This window comes from Tachysurus vachellii, chromosome 11 (assembly GCF_030014155.1).
Source record: "Tachysurus vachellii isolate PV-2020 chromosome 11, HZAU_Pvac_v1, whole genome shotgun sequence".
Lineage (NCBI taxonomy): Eukaryota > Metazoa > Chordata > Actinopteri > Siluriformes > Bagridae > Tachysurus > Tachysurus vachellii.
In genome coordinates, this window is record NC_083470.1 from 15,167,670 (window position 1) to 15,185,187 (window position 17,518).

Below are 17,518 nucleotides of genomic sequence, written 5' to 3' on the forward strand. Positions count from 1 at the left end.
TACCGCACAACTGTCTCTCAAAGCATCAAACTTTCGTTGGATTTCATCCCGGTGAGCCTTAACAAAGAAAGCCACATCAGTTACATCCAAAATGTAAAACATGTTACAAAACTAGAGATACAGAGTTTAAATAATATAGTGAACACAAATATGCAGGATGAACATTATAAACATACATTCATGTCCATAAATATTTAAACACTGACAAAGTTATTGTTATTTTAACTTCCTACTGAAGGAAATTATTTGTCAAATTAATTTTGGTCTCATTAAAATGGAAAATATATAAATTTATAATTTTTTTTATTATATTTCATTTCATTCAACGCCCTAAAACATCATCAGAGGTCCTGTAGGTTGACTGAGAGAACCCAATTAACCAAATGAGACAAAAAATTTATGAATGGTCATTTATTTATTTGGGGAAAATAATCCAATTGCACATACAATATTCATGATTTGGTAAGTTTGAAGGTGAGTCTGGGATTTTTAATCAAGGGGTTGGCAGGTATGAGGGAGCACCCTGTTTATTTTAAAGTACAGGGGTTTGATCTTCACAACACATGTTTGTGAGAGTGTATCATGTAATGAACAAAGGAGATTTTTTAGGGCCCAGATTTTGTAAAATAGAATAAATACCACTGTTACCCTCCCTAGGAGAGGTCAACCAGCAAAGAAGAGCAAAGAGCAAGATGTGTAATATTCTGTGAGGTCACAAAGAAATACAGGGTAAAATCTAATCAACTAAAGGCCTATCTCACATTGGATAATTTGAATTTTTATCTGTCCAACATCAGAAAATACTGAATAACAGTGTTGTACATGCCAGGACATCAAGAAGAAGGTTTGCTAAAGATTACATGGACAAGCCAGAAAATACTTTGTGGCTGGATGAGACCAAATTAGAAATGTTTGGAACTAGAAAAATTGTTGAACCTTACCGCATCTGTGAAAAATGTTGGTTGTAGTAGCATGGTTTGGGACTGTCTTCATTGATTGAACACAGAATTCTGAATTTTTCAAGCGAATTCAAAAGGAAAATATAGCTGCAAGCAGCGATGGCGGGCCATCGCACATTTTTTTATCGCTATACGGTGCCTCCCAGAAAACAATGCACGGTGGGCAAGTGCAGCCAGTGGGTAAATATCAGTGGACTATTTTATGTTGTTACTGACCCATTTGGGGACTGTAGGTAAATGAAACCCCACATTTTAGACAAACAGGGGGCGCTAGTGAGCCACTTAAGAGACACCCCTTTGTCTGACCTTTTTGTCCACACTTAACAGCCGACAAATGTGATGTCAAATTTCAAGTTAATCTAAGCACACCAAAAGCCTTAAATATGCCTGAAATAAAAGTAAAATTTGACACGATGTCATGACAACAGTGTTTGAGATATCAAAAATCCGTTCGCAATTTCGCATCTCCAATATCTCTGCGTCATGGTGGCCAAGTCTGGTCTCAATTGCATGAATCCCCTAGGAGGAGTATTTAAAAGTTTACCGCATGCAGCTGTCAAAAAATCCACCTTTGTGACTGCACACTTCCTGGGGCCTGTTGGTGGCGCTATACCCAGGACTCACAATAAGCACATCGAAGCGATCGAAGCGATGTTGGGCAGAGCTCATAGTTTAGAGCGCGAAAGTTGTTCGGGTCGATGAGATCTATATGCGTACCAACTTTCGTACATGTGCGTACATAATTGCCCGATCTGTGCACCAATGTTTGTTTTTGCATTACAGGGGGCGCTACAGAGCCCCCCTGCCACGCCTGTATTCCAACCTTTGTCCAATCCTAGTGTCACGCGACTCTGACGTGTGTGCCAAATTTCAAGAGTTTTCGAGCATGTTAAGGGACCCCAATTGGCCAATGTGTGGGAAAAAAAATAAATAAATAAAAAAATAAAAAATAATACTCCCGAGGAAAAACAATAGGGCTTCGCACCATTCGGTGCTCAGGCCCTAAAAATATAGCTGCAAGTAGCGATGACGGGCCTTCGCACGTTTGTTCTTCGCTATACAGTGCCTTCCAGAAAACAATGCACGGTGGGCAAGTGCCTCAAGTGGGTAAATATCAGTGGACTATTTTATGTTGTTACTGACCCATTTGGGGACTGTAGGTAAATGAAACCCCACCTTTTTAGACAAACGGGGTCGCTAGTGAGCCACTTAAGAGACACACCTTTGTCTGACCTTTTTGTCCACACTTAACAGCCGACAAATGTGATGTATGTGTCAAATTTCAAGCACGCCATCTAAGCACGCCAAAAGCCTTAAATATGTCTGAAATAAAAGTAAACTTTGACACGATGCCATGGCAACAGTGTTTGAGATATCAAAAATCCGTTCCCAATTTCGCATCTGCAATATCTCTGCGTCATGGTGGCCAAGTCTGGTCTCAATTGCATGAATCCTCTAGGAGGAGTATTTAAAAGTTTACCACATGCAGCTGACAAAAAAATCCACCTTTGTGACTGACACACTTCCTGGGGCCTGTTGGTGGCGCTATACCCGGGACTCACAATAAGCACATCGATGCGATCGGAATCCTTGGCCGAACATACACACCGCGTGTCATCACAATAAGACATTTTTTGCTTTAGATATTAGACATTTCCTGTTTCTCTGAATTCGCCATAACTTTGTAGCCTCGCCATGGCAGCACCGTTCGAGATATCAAAAATCCCTTCGCAATTTAGCAAGTGCAATGTCTCGGCATCATGTTCACCATGTTTGATGTCAATCGCATGAATTCCCTAGGAGGAGTATTTAAAAGTTCACCGCATGCAACTGTTGTGACTGACACACTTCCTGGTGCCTGTTGGTGGCGCTATGTCCAAGATTCACAATAGGCACATCGATGCGATCGGAATCCTTGGCCGAACATACACACCGCGTGTCATCCCAATAAGACATTTTTTGCTTTAGATATTAGACACTTTCTGTTTCTCTGAATTCGCCATAATTTTGTCGCCTCGCCATGGCAGCAACGTTCGAGATATCAAAAATCCCTTCGCAATTTAGCAAGTGCAATGTCTCGGCATCATGTTCACCACGTTTCATGTCAATCGCATGAATGCCCTAGGAGGAGTATTTAAAAGTTCACCGCATGCACTTATAAAACAATCCAAATTGGCCGACTTCCTGTTGGGCGGAGCTCATAGTTTAGAGCGCGAAAGTTGTGCGGGTCGATGAGATCTATATGCGTACCAACTCTCGTACATGTGCGTACATAATTGCCCGATCTGTGCACCAATGTTTGTTTTTGCATTACAGGGGGCACTACAGAGCCCCCTTGCCACGCCTGTATTCCAACCTTTGTCCAATCCTAGTGTCGCGCGACTCTGACGTGTGTGCCAAATTTCAAGAGTTTTCGAGCATGTTAAGGGACCCCAATTGGCCAATGTGTGGGAAAAAAAAATAAATAAATAAAAAATAATATTAATACTCCCGAGGAAAAACAATAGGGCTTCGCACCATTCGGTGCTCAGGCCCTAATAATACTCCCGAGGAAAAACAATAGGGCCATTCGGTGCTCAGGCCCTAATAATACTCCCGAGGAAAAACAATAGGGCTTCGCACCATTCGGTGCTCGGGCCCTAATAAATCCGAGCAAAAACAATATGGGTTCACACCTTTCGGTGCTCGGGCCCTAAATATCAGGACAGCTGTCTTTGAACTGAATCATAAAAGAAAGTGGATCATGCAGAAAGACATTAACCTAAGCACACAAATTGTTCTACCAAAGAATGGTTAATGAAGAATAAAGTTAATGGTTTGGAATGGCCATGTCCTGACCTTTCTTCAATAGAAATTTTGTGGAAGGTCATGAAGCAAGCATTTCATCTGAGGAATCCCAGCAATATTCCAGAGTTGAAGCTGTTCTGTACTGAGGAATGGCTAAAGTTCCTCCAAGCCGATGTGCAGGACTGATCAGCAGTTACCAGAAATATTTTGTTCCAGTTATTGATAAAAGAGGGGGTCGCACCAGCAAAGGTTTACATGCTTTTGATACTCACATACATGATGTACTGGATAATTTTCCTCAATAATTAAATTGCCAATTATTATATTTTTGTCTTATTTGTTTAAAAGGATTCTTTTTGTTTACTGTTAGGACTTGTATGATCCTCTGATGAAGACTTATTTAGACAGATCTATCAAAAAGTCTAAAGGTGTCACAAACTTTCAAGCATCAATCTATATTATTTGGTAACATACATATTTCATATTTATATTTCTTGGTCTCAAAAATTATTTTTAACTTAATAAATGTTATATTACCCGAAGAACAGTGATTTCCTCCTCTGCCTCAGCAGTGGTCTCCTCTAGCTCAGTCTTGGCCTGCTGTAGCTGGCTTTCCAATGCATGGCGAGCAGCCTGCAGGCTGCTGATCTGAGACTCTCTCTCCTGTAATGACAGTGTCAGCTCGGAAACTTGCCGCTTCAAATCCAACTTCTGCTCCTCGTGTTCCAGGCCAATCTAAAGGGTAGAGGGATTTTTTTTTTTTTTTTAGCAATTGTGTGCACAGTGTCTCTATTATTGTGTTTAAACTTATTTCTATGTTCAGTCCCTTTCATTATAAAAATTATTTTTGTTCATTAGAGAACTTATTAATTGTTTGAGCTCAGTAATTAATGGGTGTGCTAAAGTATTCCATGTGTCACTACAAATTAATTTGATGATTAATATAAACTGTAAGGAACCAACATTTAGTTCAATTTGCTTTTAGAAATACTCGATTTCTTTGTGAATTCAAAACTGGCTTCCAATTCTTACAGCTTATGAATGGTTTGTACCTTGTAGTTTGTTCTCTATATTTCTGCTTATAAAGTCTTCTTTGAAGAAGGTTAAACCTTAACTCTGCCCTGTGGAGGTTCTTACTGATGACACTGACTGTAGCGTTTGTTTTTTATATACAGCTAAACAATGTTTTTGTCATCAACTGCTAGGTTGAACTCTTGGTTTGGTTGTAGGTTTCTTTCATTTTTAATGCATTCTAAATTGTTGTACTCACTATGCTCAATACTTGTACATAGGCTTTTCTCCCATTGACTGCACTGTCCTCATGTTGGTTCATCCTTTTTTAACAACAAATGTATTCTTCACAGGTGAAACTCAGGACTCTGACTAAGAGTAAACATTCAGCAATACTAATAGTTTAAACACTCAATCCAACAGGGCATATCTGTGCAACAAAAATTGCCTGTCAGTAGCATTTTGTAATATTTTTGATGATTTAAGAAAATGGGTGGGTTTGAAAAAAGTTGACGGTCCAAATTGTTTAACACATACAACTGTATGTATCTATGAAAAGCTGAAATTCTAGTGCCAAATGTCTTGACTGTATACCAAACACAAAATAATTGACTTTGCCCATCTAATACTTTTGGAGATGTATGTAAGGACAGTATATGGCCAAATATTTGTAGAGTCCTATAGAAGAAATCAAGTGGCCTGTGCACAAAGCCCTATTCTCAATTCAACTCGAATGCTAACTGTGCCACAGGCCTCCTTGCAAAATGTCATTGTTGGGTACCATTAATGCTGTAGGGCAAATATTGGCAAATTCCCAAAGCTGTGTTCCAAAATCTAAACAACTGCCTCCCCAGAACAGTGAAGATTATTATAACAGCAAAGCAGAGACTAAATCTGGAATGTGATATTCAAAATGCACAGAGGGGTGCAATAGTCAGGTGTCCACAAACATTCAGCTTAAGGTTTAAAAAACATAGTTACTGTATAATAACAGAGGTACCGAAAATGAGAGGCCTATCTTTAGAGGTTTCCACTGTACAGTAAGTAAGATCTTTAGGCTTTTCACTATGCCCTTGTGCACCAATTCACATTTTATTTTAACAGTGAAATAGCATTTCTGTTTTCGCAATTTCAGTGAAATAGCAACTCTCACCTCTCTGAGTCTGGCCTCCAGCTCCAGCAAACGGCTCTTGTTGGCTTGTTCTTGTTGACTCATTTTCTCCAGATGCTCCTCTAGCTTAGCATTCTGGGCCTCCAGTTTGCCTGCCTGTGACTCCAGGTAGAATTTTTGCTGCCTCAGTTCAGATATCATTTCCTCTTGGGCTTTCCTGGAAAGGCCAAGAGGAAATTGGCATTTCTTAGTCATAAACCATTTGTTTCCTCAAATTCTTTATATATCCATTAATATTCAGAGAAAATACTCTGAAAGTTGTCAACAACATAAATGAGCTATAATTAAACAATTTCTCACTTTTATAATTGAAATACATTTAAATACAAAACTAATTACTGTAAGATGTGAACATATGTTTCACTCTGAACTCACATGTTCTTTTGCGTGTAGATACTGCTGTTAGCCGCCAGTTTGTTGGCCTCAGAGAGCTCAGAAATCCTCTGCTCCATGCTGGACATCTTCGACTCCATAGCACTGATAGTCTGCAAAAGTATAGACCTTATTAACATGAGTAGCACGGGTGACTTGTATCAGTGAGCTGGCAGTCTAACACTATAAGTCCTAATACTAACATCATCTTACTTGTAGTTAACAAATGTTCTAATAAGGCTTATTTGAGATTATCCATTTTTTCTTCTTTTTTGAACAAGTACTAACCAACAAATAACTATGAAGTGAAAACTCATCATGAACTAAGTGTTTGAAATTCTATGTTTAAAATACTAAAAAGATTATAAATTGCTAATGTAGCTACTGATCTTCTGAACAGCAACTTACCGAATTATTATTATTATTATTATTATTATTATTATTATTATTATTATTATTAGCAGCAGCAGCAGCAGGAATAGTAGTAGTAGTATCATCAATGAAACCATGAGATATAATACTGATTTTATCCCTCCCATTTCATATCACCACCAGTCACTCAGAAATAAAAGCAGAACTTTACATTCCACACTTTTATGTTACCATGTGTGTTTTGTTTTGTTTCGATCCACTTCCCACCACCCATTTCCTATCACTGGATCTCTCTCTCATGTTTCCTGATCTCACCAATTTCAGTTTGCCCTGTAATTAGTTTGTGCTTGTGGAAAAGTAGTTTTCAGAGTTTGCACCTGGGACTATCGTGCCATTTTGTTCTATGTTGCTATTCTGTTTTTTTTTTTTTTTTTAATCTTGTTCTGTTTATTTATTCCTGTATTTTGGATTATCCCCACTATTATTTTGTGTACATTGCCTCTGTCTGTATCTCATTATCAATATTGATTCAAATTTGAAATTTGTCTATCTGCCTTTAAAATATACAGCTTTTACTGCAGGTGCACCCATCTTAAATTGCATCACCATAAATTACAAATTACCTCACAGATAACATGGAGGCATGGAAAACAGCATAATGCCAGGATGACATTGCCATTATTCAACTCAGTGCACTTACTCGAGTAGACTTTCATGTATGCCCCAGAACCTTGTTGATGGCTCTTAAGACCTTCTGAAAGGATTCTTCCTTCAATGTTAATTAGATTTTGGGACAGGTGACATTTTTGGGGAGGGCCTGCATGTTGGCTGAACCCTCAACCTATTATGAGCCTGAAGCCAACATGGTGGCCTGCACGGCAGAGATCCTTCTAGGGGCTGACAGGGCTCTCTCCACAGCAAAGCTCCAGCCTAAGGCAGATATGGCATCCTCCACTATAGAGCTCCCTCAAGAGGCTGATAGAGCAGACCTCCACCATACAAATCCAGCTTACCCTAAGTCTGCTCTCAAAAAGATCTGCCTAGGTCTGTGGACCAAGTCCAATCAGAGTACCAGATAGTGGACTACACACATTGTGCTCACACTCAAGGCTACCAGCATGGCACACACAACTGAGCTCCTGGCAAAGGCTGGTGGTTAGTCTTCTAAGTCCAAGTCAAGGCTGAGGTCTACAGCATGGTCTCCCAATTCTTGCTCACTCCTTAGGACAACAGTGCAGCTTCCCAAACCTTGTTCCTGTCACCTGACACCAGAGAACCAGTAACTGACTCATTGCCTGCTTCTCCCTAAGATTTATTTATTTATTTATTTATTTATTTATTACAGGGACAATGCATATTAATAAACATTTCTGTCAATATGCCAGAGTTAGCCAGATGGCTATTTTACACCTGTAGTCCCTAGACAGTCACCCTAAAAAATAAAAGTAAATAAAAGTACAGTACATATTGAAATAACAATAAAGCTACAATACATTTAATAAAAGTACTAAAAGTAGCTATAATGTACATTAGAAACACAAGATGCCAGCAATCAAACAAATATCAGACAAATACATAAACACATACACACACAATAAACAAAAAACCATCAGGGGGCAACAAGAGCAGGTCAAAAACTAAGCTAATGTTGACAGCTCTGGTTAATAATAAACCACTTTTTTAACTGGATCTTAAATGTAATATACGTGTTCAGGTTTCTGATGTTTATAGGGGTAAGGTTCCACTCAGTAGCAGCTCGAACAGAAAAAGCAGTTTGGCCAAATACACTTTTCCTAAAGGGAATGATCCAATCTCCCCTCACTGCACCAAGCCTTGACTTGGACTCTATCTACTATGATCAGCTGTTCGGATGTTGACAAACTGATGGAGGGGAGGGGATGATAAACCATGAATAATTTTATAATCAAGACATAAATTTGAGAATTTTACCATGTTTTCCCAGCTGAGTAATCTATATTTTTGTAATATTGGACAATAATGAGAAATGTTCGATTTCTTATCCAGAATTTTTACAGTTCGTTTGTAAAGTGATTGAAGTGGTTTCAGAGATGTAACACTAGCCTGTGACTAAACGGGCAAATAGTAAGAGATATGTGAAAAAATCATAGAGTGCATGTACATTTTTGCTGCCTGTGTAGACATTTGATGGCGAATGTGTCTAAAATTACTGAGGTTGATTTTGATTATATTACTGACCTTTTTTACATGCGATTTAAAAGACAACTTGGAATCAATTAAAATTCCTAGATATTTGTATTCTGACACGATCTGTAGCCTTTCCCCTGACACAAAAACATCTGGCTCAACACTGAACTTATTGTTAGACTTGGTGAAAAACATTGCTACTGTTTTTGATGTATTTAACTGCAGGCAAGAATGTTTCAACCATTCTGTAATATTAACCACAGAGTTAGTGATTTTCGCAGCTACCTGAGAAATATTACTACCATGAACATAGATTACAGTGTCATCAGCATACATTTGCACAGAAACATCTGGACAGACAGTCGGTAGGTCATTTATATAAAGTGAGAACAACAAAGGTCCTAAAATTGATCCTTGAGGAAGACCGGTAGATAGACTGAGAGCCGCTGATTTAACTGACTGGACATTGACATATGGGGAACGGTCAGTGAGGTAAGACTCGATCCATTTAAAAGCATTTGAGGAAAAATTAAAACTGCATAATTTTGTCAGCAAGATTTTATGATTGACAGTGACAAAAGCCTTCTTAAGGTCCAGGAACACAGTTCCAACCACCCCACCTCGATCCAACAACGCTATAATATTTTCAGTAAAGAACCAAGTAGCAGTTTCGGTTGAATAATTGGCTCTAAAGCCAAACTGCATAGGGTGGAGAGCATAGGGTGTGGTATTTAGGTTAATTTAACATAGAATGAAGGTCTCCACTTTTGAAAACAGGAACAATAACCACTGATTTCCACATACTTGGGAACATAATTTGTGAAATTGATAAATTGATAATTTTGGTAATGGGGCGTGTGACTGTTGTACTAAGCTCCTTGAGCATCACTGTATCCATACCAAAAATATCTTTACAGCTAGACAGTTTAAGTGATTTAATGATCTGTGATACCTCTGATTCTGTGATGGTTATTAAACTGAAAACAGATTGACTTGTGTCTACTGGAGGAGCGTATGTGTTCTTAGGTGTAAAACAGCTTGCTATATTAGCCACAGAATCAATAAAATAGTGATTGAATGCCTCCGCTACAACCGAAATATTGTTTGTTAGTTGTTCATTTATTTTAATTTCTAAAGTGTTATGTTCTTTGGGGCAATATCCTGACATTTTTCTTAGCTGGTTCTATATTATTTTAGCATTCCCATTTGATTTTTCAATTAAAGTAAGAAAGAAATCTGCCTTTGCTTTCCTTAATGATCTTACAAGTTTATTCCTCAACATGGTGAAACGTCCTCTGTCATGAGTTGATTTATTTTTATTTGCTATTTTTAAAGCTTGATCTCGTTCTTTCATGAGTTTTATAATGTCCGGATTTATCCAGGGTACAGTATTTTTGTGTTGTTTGAGCTTAATCTTAGGTGTGAATTCTTTAATAGTTCTCTCAAGTGTTTTTAGAAATATTTGGCTGTCTTTTTCATAATCAACGAAAGATAAAATGTCATTCCACTGAATTTGATTAGCTGCAGCTATAAAGTTTTGATATTTACTTTTAGGAATTGTAGTAATTTCTTTATTTTCTTTAGCACAAGGATAAAAACGTTTTTTGGTTAGCTTTCTAGTGATAAGAGTTAGATTGTGATCTGATAAGCCTGTTAACATATTAAATGATTTTACAATTGTTTCTGGCCTATTGGTAAATATGAGGTCAATTTGTGTCTTTGAAGAGTTTGTTATCCGTGTCGACCGACAAACAACTTGTGTTAAATCAAACCTATCTGTGATTTGTTTGAGCCTTTTTCTAGAGGATTTGTCTTCCCAGTTGATGTTAAAATCCCCCATAATAATAATTTCTTTATCAAGATCGCTTTCTTTTAACAGCTTTTCAAAATTTTCATAAAAGCTGTTATCTGAAGAGGGAGGCCTGTAAATTATAACAAGGACAAAGCACATTTGTGGTGAAAGACTAACATTGAGACCTAGACATTCTAGTAAATTACAATTAGATGCCCTATGTCTGCTTAATAGTTTAATTATAAAAAGAAAACATGACGGAGTATGCTTGCCTCAGGACCTTGGGTGTTGCATGGATCACAGGGGGCAGTGTTTGTAGGTGCTGAGAGGCCTGTCAGGTATGAGACCTGTTAGGTATTTCCCCCTTGACAAAGTGCTGTGACGTGTACACTTTTATGTTGTGACATGTTTATTTATGCTACCATGTGTATTTTGTTTTGATTCTTGTCTTTGATTCTCCCACACAATTGCTATTGAGAAATTCTGTGGTATTTATGTAGCTATTTGTGCCTTCTGTTACCTTGTTCCTGTTTTTTTTAATATCCTCTCTCTTTGTACATCACCTGACCTCATTATCTATTGACTCACATTTTGTATTTGTTTGGAACCCTTTAAAATAAAATACTGCATCTCCTCTGCCGTACATGATACAGCTACATACTACTATCACATTTATCATATCACAATTGTGAAATCATCACAAATTTTATGGTGGTCTTACCGCTGCCTGTTCACTGATCAGTTTGCTTTTCTCCCGAGCTTCCCCTTCATATATGTCCTGTTTTGATTCCAGGAGCTCTTTATCAGCCAAGTCTAGCCTCATTTGGGTCTCCAAAACCTTGTTAACATAATGTACAGAAAGTGTGTCTCATACAATGTGCTAAAGTACTGTTTCAGAATATATACCAGATCACTTTTGATGCTGGAAATGCAAATGTATATTGTACAACATATTCCACTGGAATATAGTCCTTATACTACATGTAAACAAAATGCTTTTATTAGTTATATACAGTGAACCTTTAGACATTTTCTAAAAGCTAGACATGAAATGAATGTAATCAGCATTTGAATTATACAATTTTATAGGAAAAAGGGATAATTAGGCAAAAAATAGATAAGAAAAAGATATCTGTTGATTGTATAAGCATTTACTCCACATGGTCAATATAAACTATATATTTAATATAGTTTAATATATATGCTAATATATAATATATTAATATATAATATATATCTATTTATTTTGAAAGCAGATGACACTTTGATTGTACACGTTAGCTCTATTCAGCTAATTATGTGACTTATGGAAATCCCAACTAAGTCCATGAAAGTTCCAGGGTGTAACATTACAAAATGTAGAAGTTCAAGGGATGAGTATTCATGCAAGGCACTGCCAAATTCACAGTGAAAGTAATTTTTGCTAATATACCACCTTGATCTTATCCTCATATAGTTTCTCTTTCTGCTCCAGATGAGTCTCCATACGCTGGGCTGTGGCATGTGTTTCGCGTAAGTTCTCCTCCAGTTCCTGTTAGCACAAGAGACATTAATTCCACTGTGTAAACAGGTTATGACCAATAGTGGTATGATAGCTCCCCAATCCCTCCAGGGGCTAAAAATGATTCTCTATAAGTATTATTTTTTTTTACAGATTTTACAGATTTAATTGCTGACTACATCACTGAACATTAAACATTGATCACATTTTATGTCTGTATTTCATACTATTGCTATATATTATGGCATCAAATACTTTTGAGCAATTAGTGTAGCAACACAATCTAAAAGATAAACACAATCATTGCTTGTAGTCTGTTGCTTCTGAAACTGAGACAGGTGCAGGGAACATGCTAGGTGCAGTAGGAGCCACTGTTCAGTCAGCCAGAAGAGACCAAAAATATGTGTGTGCTTGTGTATCAGTAGGTGACCTGCTGTCCCTTACCATGATTTTGTCGGCCATCTGTTGTATCTGCTGTGATTTGGTCTGGATGTCCTCTTTAAGTTTGCTCTCCCTGCGCTCCACAATCTCCAGTCTCTTTACTTGATTCTCCAGGGTCTTTCTGCCATCCTGCTCCATCATACAACCCATGAATGGTGCATGACCATTGAAAAAGAGACTAGTTCATATGCACTATAGGGTTATTCATGTTTTCACACCTTCAAAAATCAGATACATTTCAATCGTTCCTGAGATTTCTATATTTGTACTCTTAATGTTTGAGTGTATTGTTTAAAGAACAATAAAATAAAATATCCAAAAAATGCATGTGTTTATAAATATATATATACTACAGATACCACCTTATGTCTGCTCACTCAGTTAAACAGCTTGTTTTCATATATCTAACCTCTGTCTCACGCAAGCGCCTGCGCAGGCTGTCAGTGGAGTCTTCTCTGGTCTGAAGACGTGTCACATCCCGCTCAAGGCGCTCTTTAGCCTGACGAACATTCTGCAGGAGTTCTGTGGCCTCAGTACTCGCTTTTACTGCCTAAGAGAGATTATATAGAGTGACAGAATCTCTGCCTGAAAGAATTATTTTTCAACAGTTCAACAGTAATATACAATTACAAAATAAGCTACAGAATAGTTGACTGTAAATTCTGACATGAAGGTTATTATCAGCACCTTGTCTAGTTTGTCCTGAAGCTCCTCAAGCTTTGCTTGTTGCTCTTCATTGGTCTAAGTAAATAAGAAAATATAAATCCAGATTTATTTTTACAGATGTGTTTACACACTTTAAAGTCCAGGAAAACATTCAACTCAACACAATGCCCTATTACACTGAGAAAAGATTTGAAAAACCTTCTGCAGTTTAGTTAAGAGCTCCTCCATCTCAGCCTTGCCTTGTTCTTTGGCCTGTAAAACATTTATACCATGTGACATTGGAGGGTATACTCTCTTCATAATCAAGTAACTATAAGTCAGCTTCTGTGTATTTGTTTTGTATTACGTGTGTGTATTTCTAACCCCACCCTATGGCATCTTATCTGACCTTCTGGATTTTCTGTTGGTAGTCTGCTGCTTTCCTTTTTAGCTCCTCACTAGTCTGCCGTGACTCTTTCAACTCAGACTCATATAAGTCGCTGCGACGGCGAGCAGCAGAGAGGTTCTCCTCCAACTGACGAATGGACACTCGCATCTCTTCCAGCTGAGCATGATACTCCTGTAGTAAAAAGACAATTCCAGCACTAATGGTTTTAAAAAGAATAGAAACACTGCAGAAGACAAAAGGAAAAAACAAAGCCAGCCAGTGGATTCCCTGTGGATTAAGAGTATATAGAGAGACAGAAGGATACTGTGAAAAAGGTACTGTAGTGCATCAGGAAGAAAACAACAACAACAACAACAACAACAACAATAATAATAATAATAATAATAATAATTATGATGCAGAATTACATGATGCAGAAACATTAGTTCATGCCTTTGTTAACTGTAGGTTATATTATTGTATTGCTTTACTGTCTAGATGTTCCAGTAGAAGCATAAACAAGTTCCAGTTAGTCCACAATGCAGAAGCTAGAGTCCTAACTAGAAAATATGAACAAATCACTCCTATCTTATCCACACTGCATTGGCTCCCAGTCAAATTTTGAATTGATCATAATATACTATTATTAATGCACCTGACAGATATTTATTTATTTATTTTTTTAAGATCTGTTGATTCAATCCATTGTCCATTCAATCAAAAGGTTCAGGCTATTTGGTAGTACCTCAAGTACTAAAGGCTACAGCAGGGGGCAGAGCCTTTTCTAACAGAGTCCCACAGTTATGGAACAGCCTTCCAATTAGTGCTCAGGACTCAGACACAGTCTCAGAGTTTAAGTCCAGGCAGTGTTTAAGCTTTTCTTAGGTAAAGGTGCAGATCAGAACAGTAGAGGGTTCATGAGCATAGCGTGTTTGGTGAATTGGGATGTCTGGATGCTGTCGGCTGTGGAGTGGTGGGATTACATCTCAGGAAGCATTATTTACTGTTTAGAGTCAACCAAATGAGGATTGGTTACTGAGCCTGGTTCCTCACAAGGTTTCTTCCTCATATCAACTCACTTCCTGGCCACCGTTGCCTCTGGCTCGTTCATTAGGGATAATGTTAGAGATATATAGCAACTTAATTTAAAATTTTAATTCTGTTTCTATACATATGTAAAGCTGCTTCAAGACAATGTGAATTGTTAAAATCTTTAATTATTTAATTGAATTAGAATATATGGGTGTAAAATTGACACATAATAAATAAAAATCGTGAATTGTTCTTAATAATAAAATCTTTAAACTACAGAATTGAATATCACAGGAATTCAAATGTTAAAGGAACAGCAGAACAGTTTATGGTAACAAAGTTATAATAATAGGCAAACAGAAAAATGAAATGTTAGACATTTTGCTGAAGACTATAATATGAACCAAACTGTTGGTCTATACACAGTGAGTCAACATAGTCTGGTTAAGTAAATCCTCTCATCTGACATGAACATTTAATTATCAAATTCAAGATAATTGCTCTGCTGTCCAAACAACTTCAGTCTAACAAACTATCTAAAAATAAACAAATCCAATAATTACAATACATTGCAAGTATTGCATATTAACCTTGCAAAACACAGTCACCGACACAGTCAAACACTTCACAGATGCTTAAAACTGGTAGCAGGATCAGACTCTGCTGCAGTTTTCCTTCACACACAGTTAAAAACATTACACAAAACACTTACTCCGTTCAATGTTTGAAACAGAAATAAGACTGGGAGAGGATAAAAAAAATCTCTGTCATCAGATGTCTTTATAAGTACAGGAGGTAAATTGTTAATCTATCTGAAATGCTGAGAACAACTAATTGAAGCTCTTTTACCAGCATGCCATGCCTGCCTCCTCACTCATCTGCACACTCTTCAATCCTGGCTACCATTTTTGGTTGCCATGGAAACCAGAGTGAAAATGCACAGAGAGTTGAAGGAACAGAATTTTGCCTAAGAGCAGTTTTTTTATTATTATTTTTAGCCCACACCTTATAATGCACATGTAATAATAATGGATTAACACAGATTATACTAACACTCTGTGTACCCTGTGTGCTAGTATTCCCTAGAGTAAAATGTAAGAATGAAATTGAAGTAAGATTGCAGCACAGCATGGGCTCATTTTGCTTGGAAGCCATAGCTTCAGTACATAACATTACATGAGCATTTGTAAAGTTCTCAGTCTGTGCCATGCGCCATTAAATCTGATGCAGGAAGAAATGTGTTGCGCCTGGTGTGTATTTAATTAACACATGCATAACAGGAAGCTGACACCAATGTAAAAAAAAAACACACACGGTGTAAGCTAATGACAATGGGTCCAACATACTCCAAAGTTAATAGCTCTAACCAATGCATATAGTCTAAACTTTCACATTTTACCCAATTACATATACTGTAAGAGGCTAATATCATGCAGCCATAACACCAGCAGAAGGTCTTTCATCCCTGATACATGTACTGTAGGTTAATACACTATCACCATCTGCCAAACAAGGTTTTCATGACAATTTAATTTTTTTGTATGCCCTGTTTATTTGTTTTAGGATCATCTCTACCATATCTCTTTATAGCAACCCTGCATGTGATGAATATTGCATACAATGTGACCTACTGAAAATAGTTGGTCTATATATTGAATATAGTTAAATCAATTTGATATTTCCTGTCACAAGATTACAATAAGCCATTATTATTAATTTTTGATTATTCATCCTACTGTATTTCTAGACAGAGCTGGATAAGACTAAAACATCTACCACCTGGTGAGTCGAGAGTTGTGAAACACTGGCATGCATCATCTCCACCTAACTTCAGAACCTAAACACACTCACCAGTAGCTCCAGATAAGCTAAGATCATTATTTTGCGATATATGAAAGCTGAACACTGATGAACCCCGGAGAAGCAGTCACTGAAGATCACCGTAAATGTGTTTAAACGGTATGAGGATTATGTCTTAAGTCTTTCTGTACCTGTTCTTTAATCTCCTGCAGTTTATTGCTCTGCTCACGGATGTTGTGGAGCAGCTGCAGAGCTTTATCATCCTCCTGAGAGACCTCCATACGTGCCTGCTCCAAACTACGCTTCAAACTCTACACAGAAAACATTTAAATGTTCAAGATTGATATACAATACCATATGATTTTAAAAGGATAGGTTATGCATAATTTGTTTATATATAAACCTACACTGCACTCTGTGATATAGGTCGCCAGATCCTGTTCCAGGATGCTTCGCTGGGTCTCAGAAGCTTTCAGTTCAACATCCTTCTGCTGTAGGACTGACTCCAAGTCAGACATTGTCCTCTGCACTTTAGAAATCTCCTGCTCCATCTTCATAAGCCTTCACAAGCAAGAATGCATACCACTGCACTAGGAAGATACATATACATATATAAACTGTATATATAGTGAATCCATAAAGTATTCAGACCTGCTTCATTTTTTTTATCAAGTTTGTCACAATGCAGCCTGATACTTATTTCTCATTAATCTACACTCACTGCACTAACCCATAAGGTAAAGTCTGTTTGGGAATGACACAACAAGCTATGCACACATGGATTTGAGGATTTTCTGACATTCTTTTTTGCAAATCACCACAAGCTTTTTCAGGTTGAATGGGGATGGTCAGTGAACAGCCATTTCCAGGTCTCTCCAGAGATGTACAATAGGGTTCAAGTCAGGGCTCTAGCATACAGTAGTTCACAGAATTGTCTGTTGTCATGTTGGAAGGGGAACGTCAGCCCAGTCAGAGGTCCTGAGAGCTGTGAAACAGGTTTTATATCACTGTACTTTGCTCCATTTAGCCTTTCCTCAACCCTGACCGGTTTCCCAGTCCCTGCTGCTAGAGAACACCCCCA

The 17,518-nt window shown here is 37.7% G+C and overlaps 1 protein-coding gene across 6 annotated transcripts in view; it reads right to left on the reverse strand.

Moving 5' to 3' along the window:
* The window catches only part of LOC132853504 (citron Rho-interacting kinase), a 53,494-nt gene that overhangs the window by 26,666 nt on the left and 9,310 nt on the right, over positions 1-17,518 (reverse strand). For 5 of the 6 annotated variants that reach the window (XM_060881303.1, XM_060881300.1, XM_060881304.1 and 2 more), the window contains 13 exons: positions 16,845-17,027; positions 16,629-16,748; positions 13,627-13,797; positions 13,437-13,490; positions 13,260-13,313; positions 12,982-13,122; positions 12,576-12,701; positions 12,066-12,161; positions 11,352-11,468; positions 6,304-6,413; positions 5,911-6,085; positions 4,284-4,481; positions 4-57 (listed from right to left, as the gene is read on the reverse strand). In XM_060881303.1, coding sequence (XP_060737286.1) covers positions 4-57; positions 4,284-4,481; positions 5,911-6,085; positions 6,304-6,413; positions 11,352-11,468; positions 12,066-12,161; positions 12,576-12,701; positions 12,982-13,122; positions 13,260-13,313; positions 13,437-13,490; positions 13,627-13,797; positions 16,629-16,748; positions 16,845-16,994 — 1,566 coding nt within the window. In that variant the 5' untranslated portion in view covers positions 16,995-17,027. Of the gene's footprint in view, positions 1-3; positions 58-4,283; positions 4,482-5,910; positions 6,086-6,303; positions 6,414-11,351; positions 11,469-12,065; positions 12,162-12,575; positions 12,702-12,981; positions 13,123-13,259; positions 13,314-13,436; positions 13,491-13,626; positions 13,798-16,628; positions 16,749-16,844; positions 17,169-17,518 lie in introns of those variants that run through there. The other variant, XM_060881301.1, reaches the window with a different exon arrangement.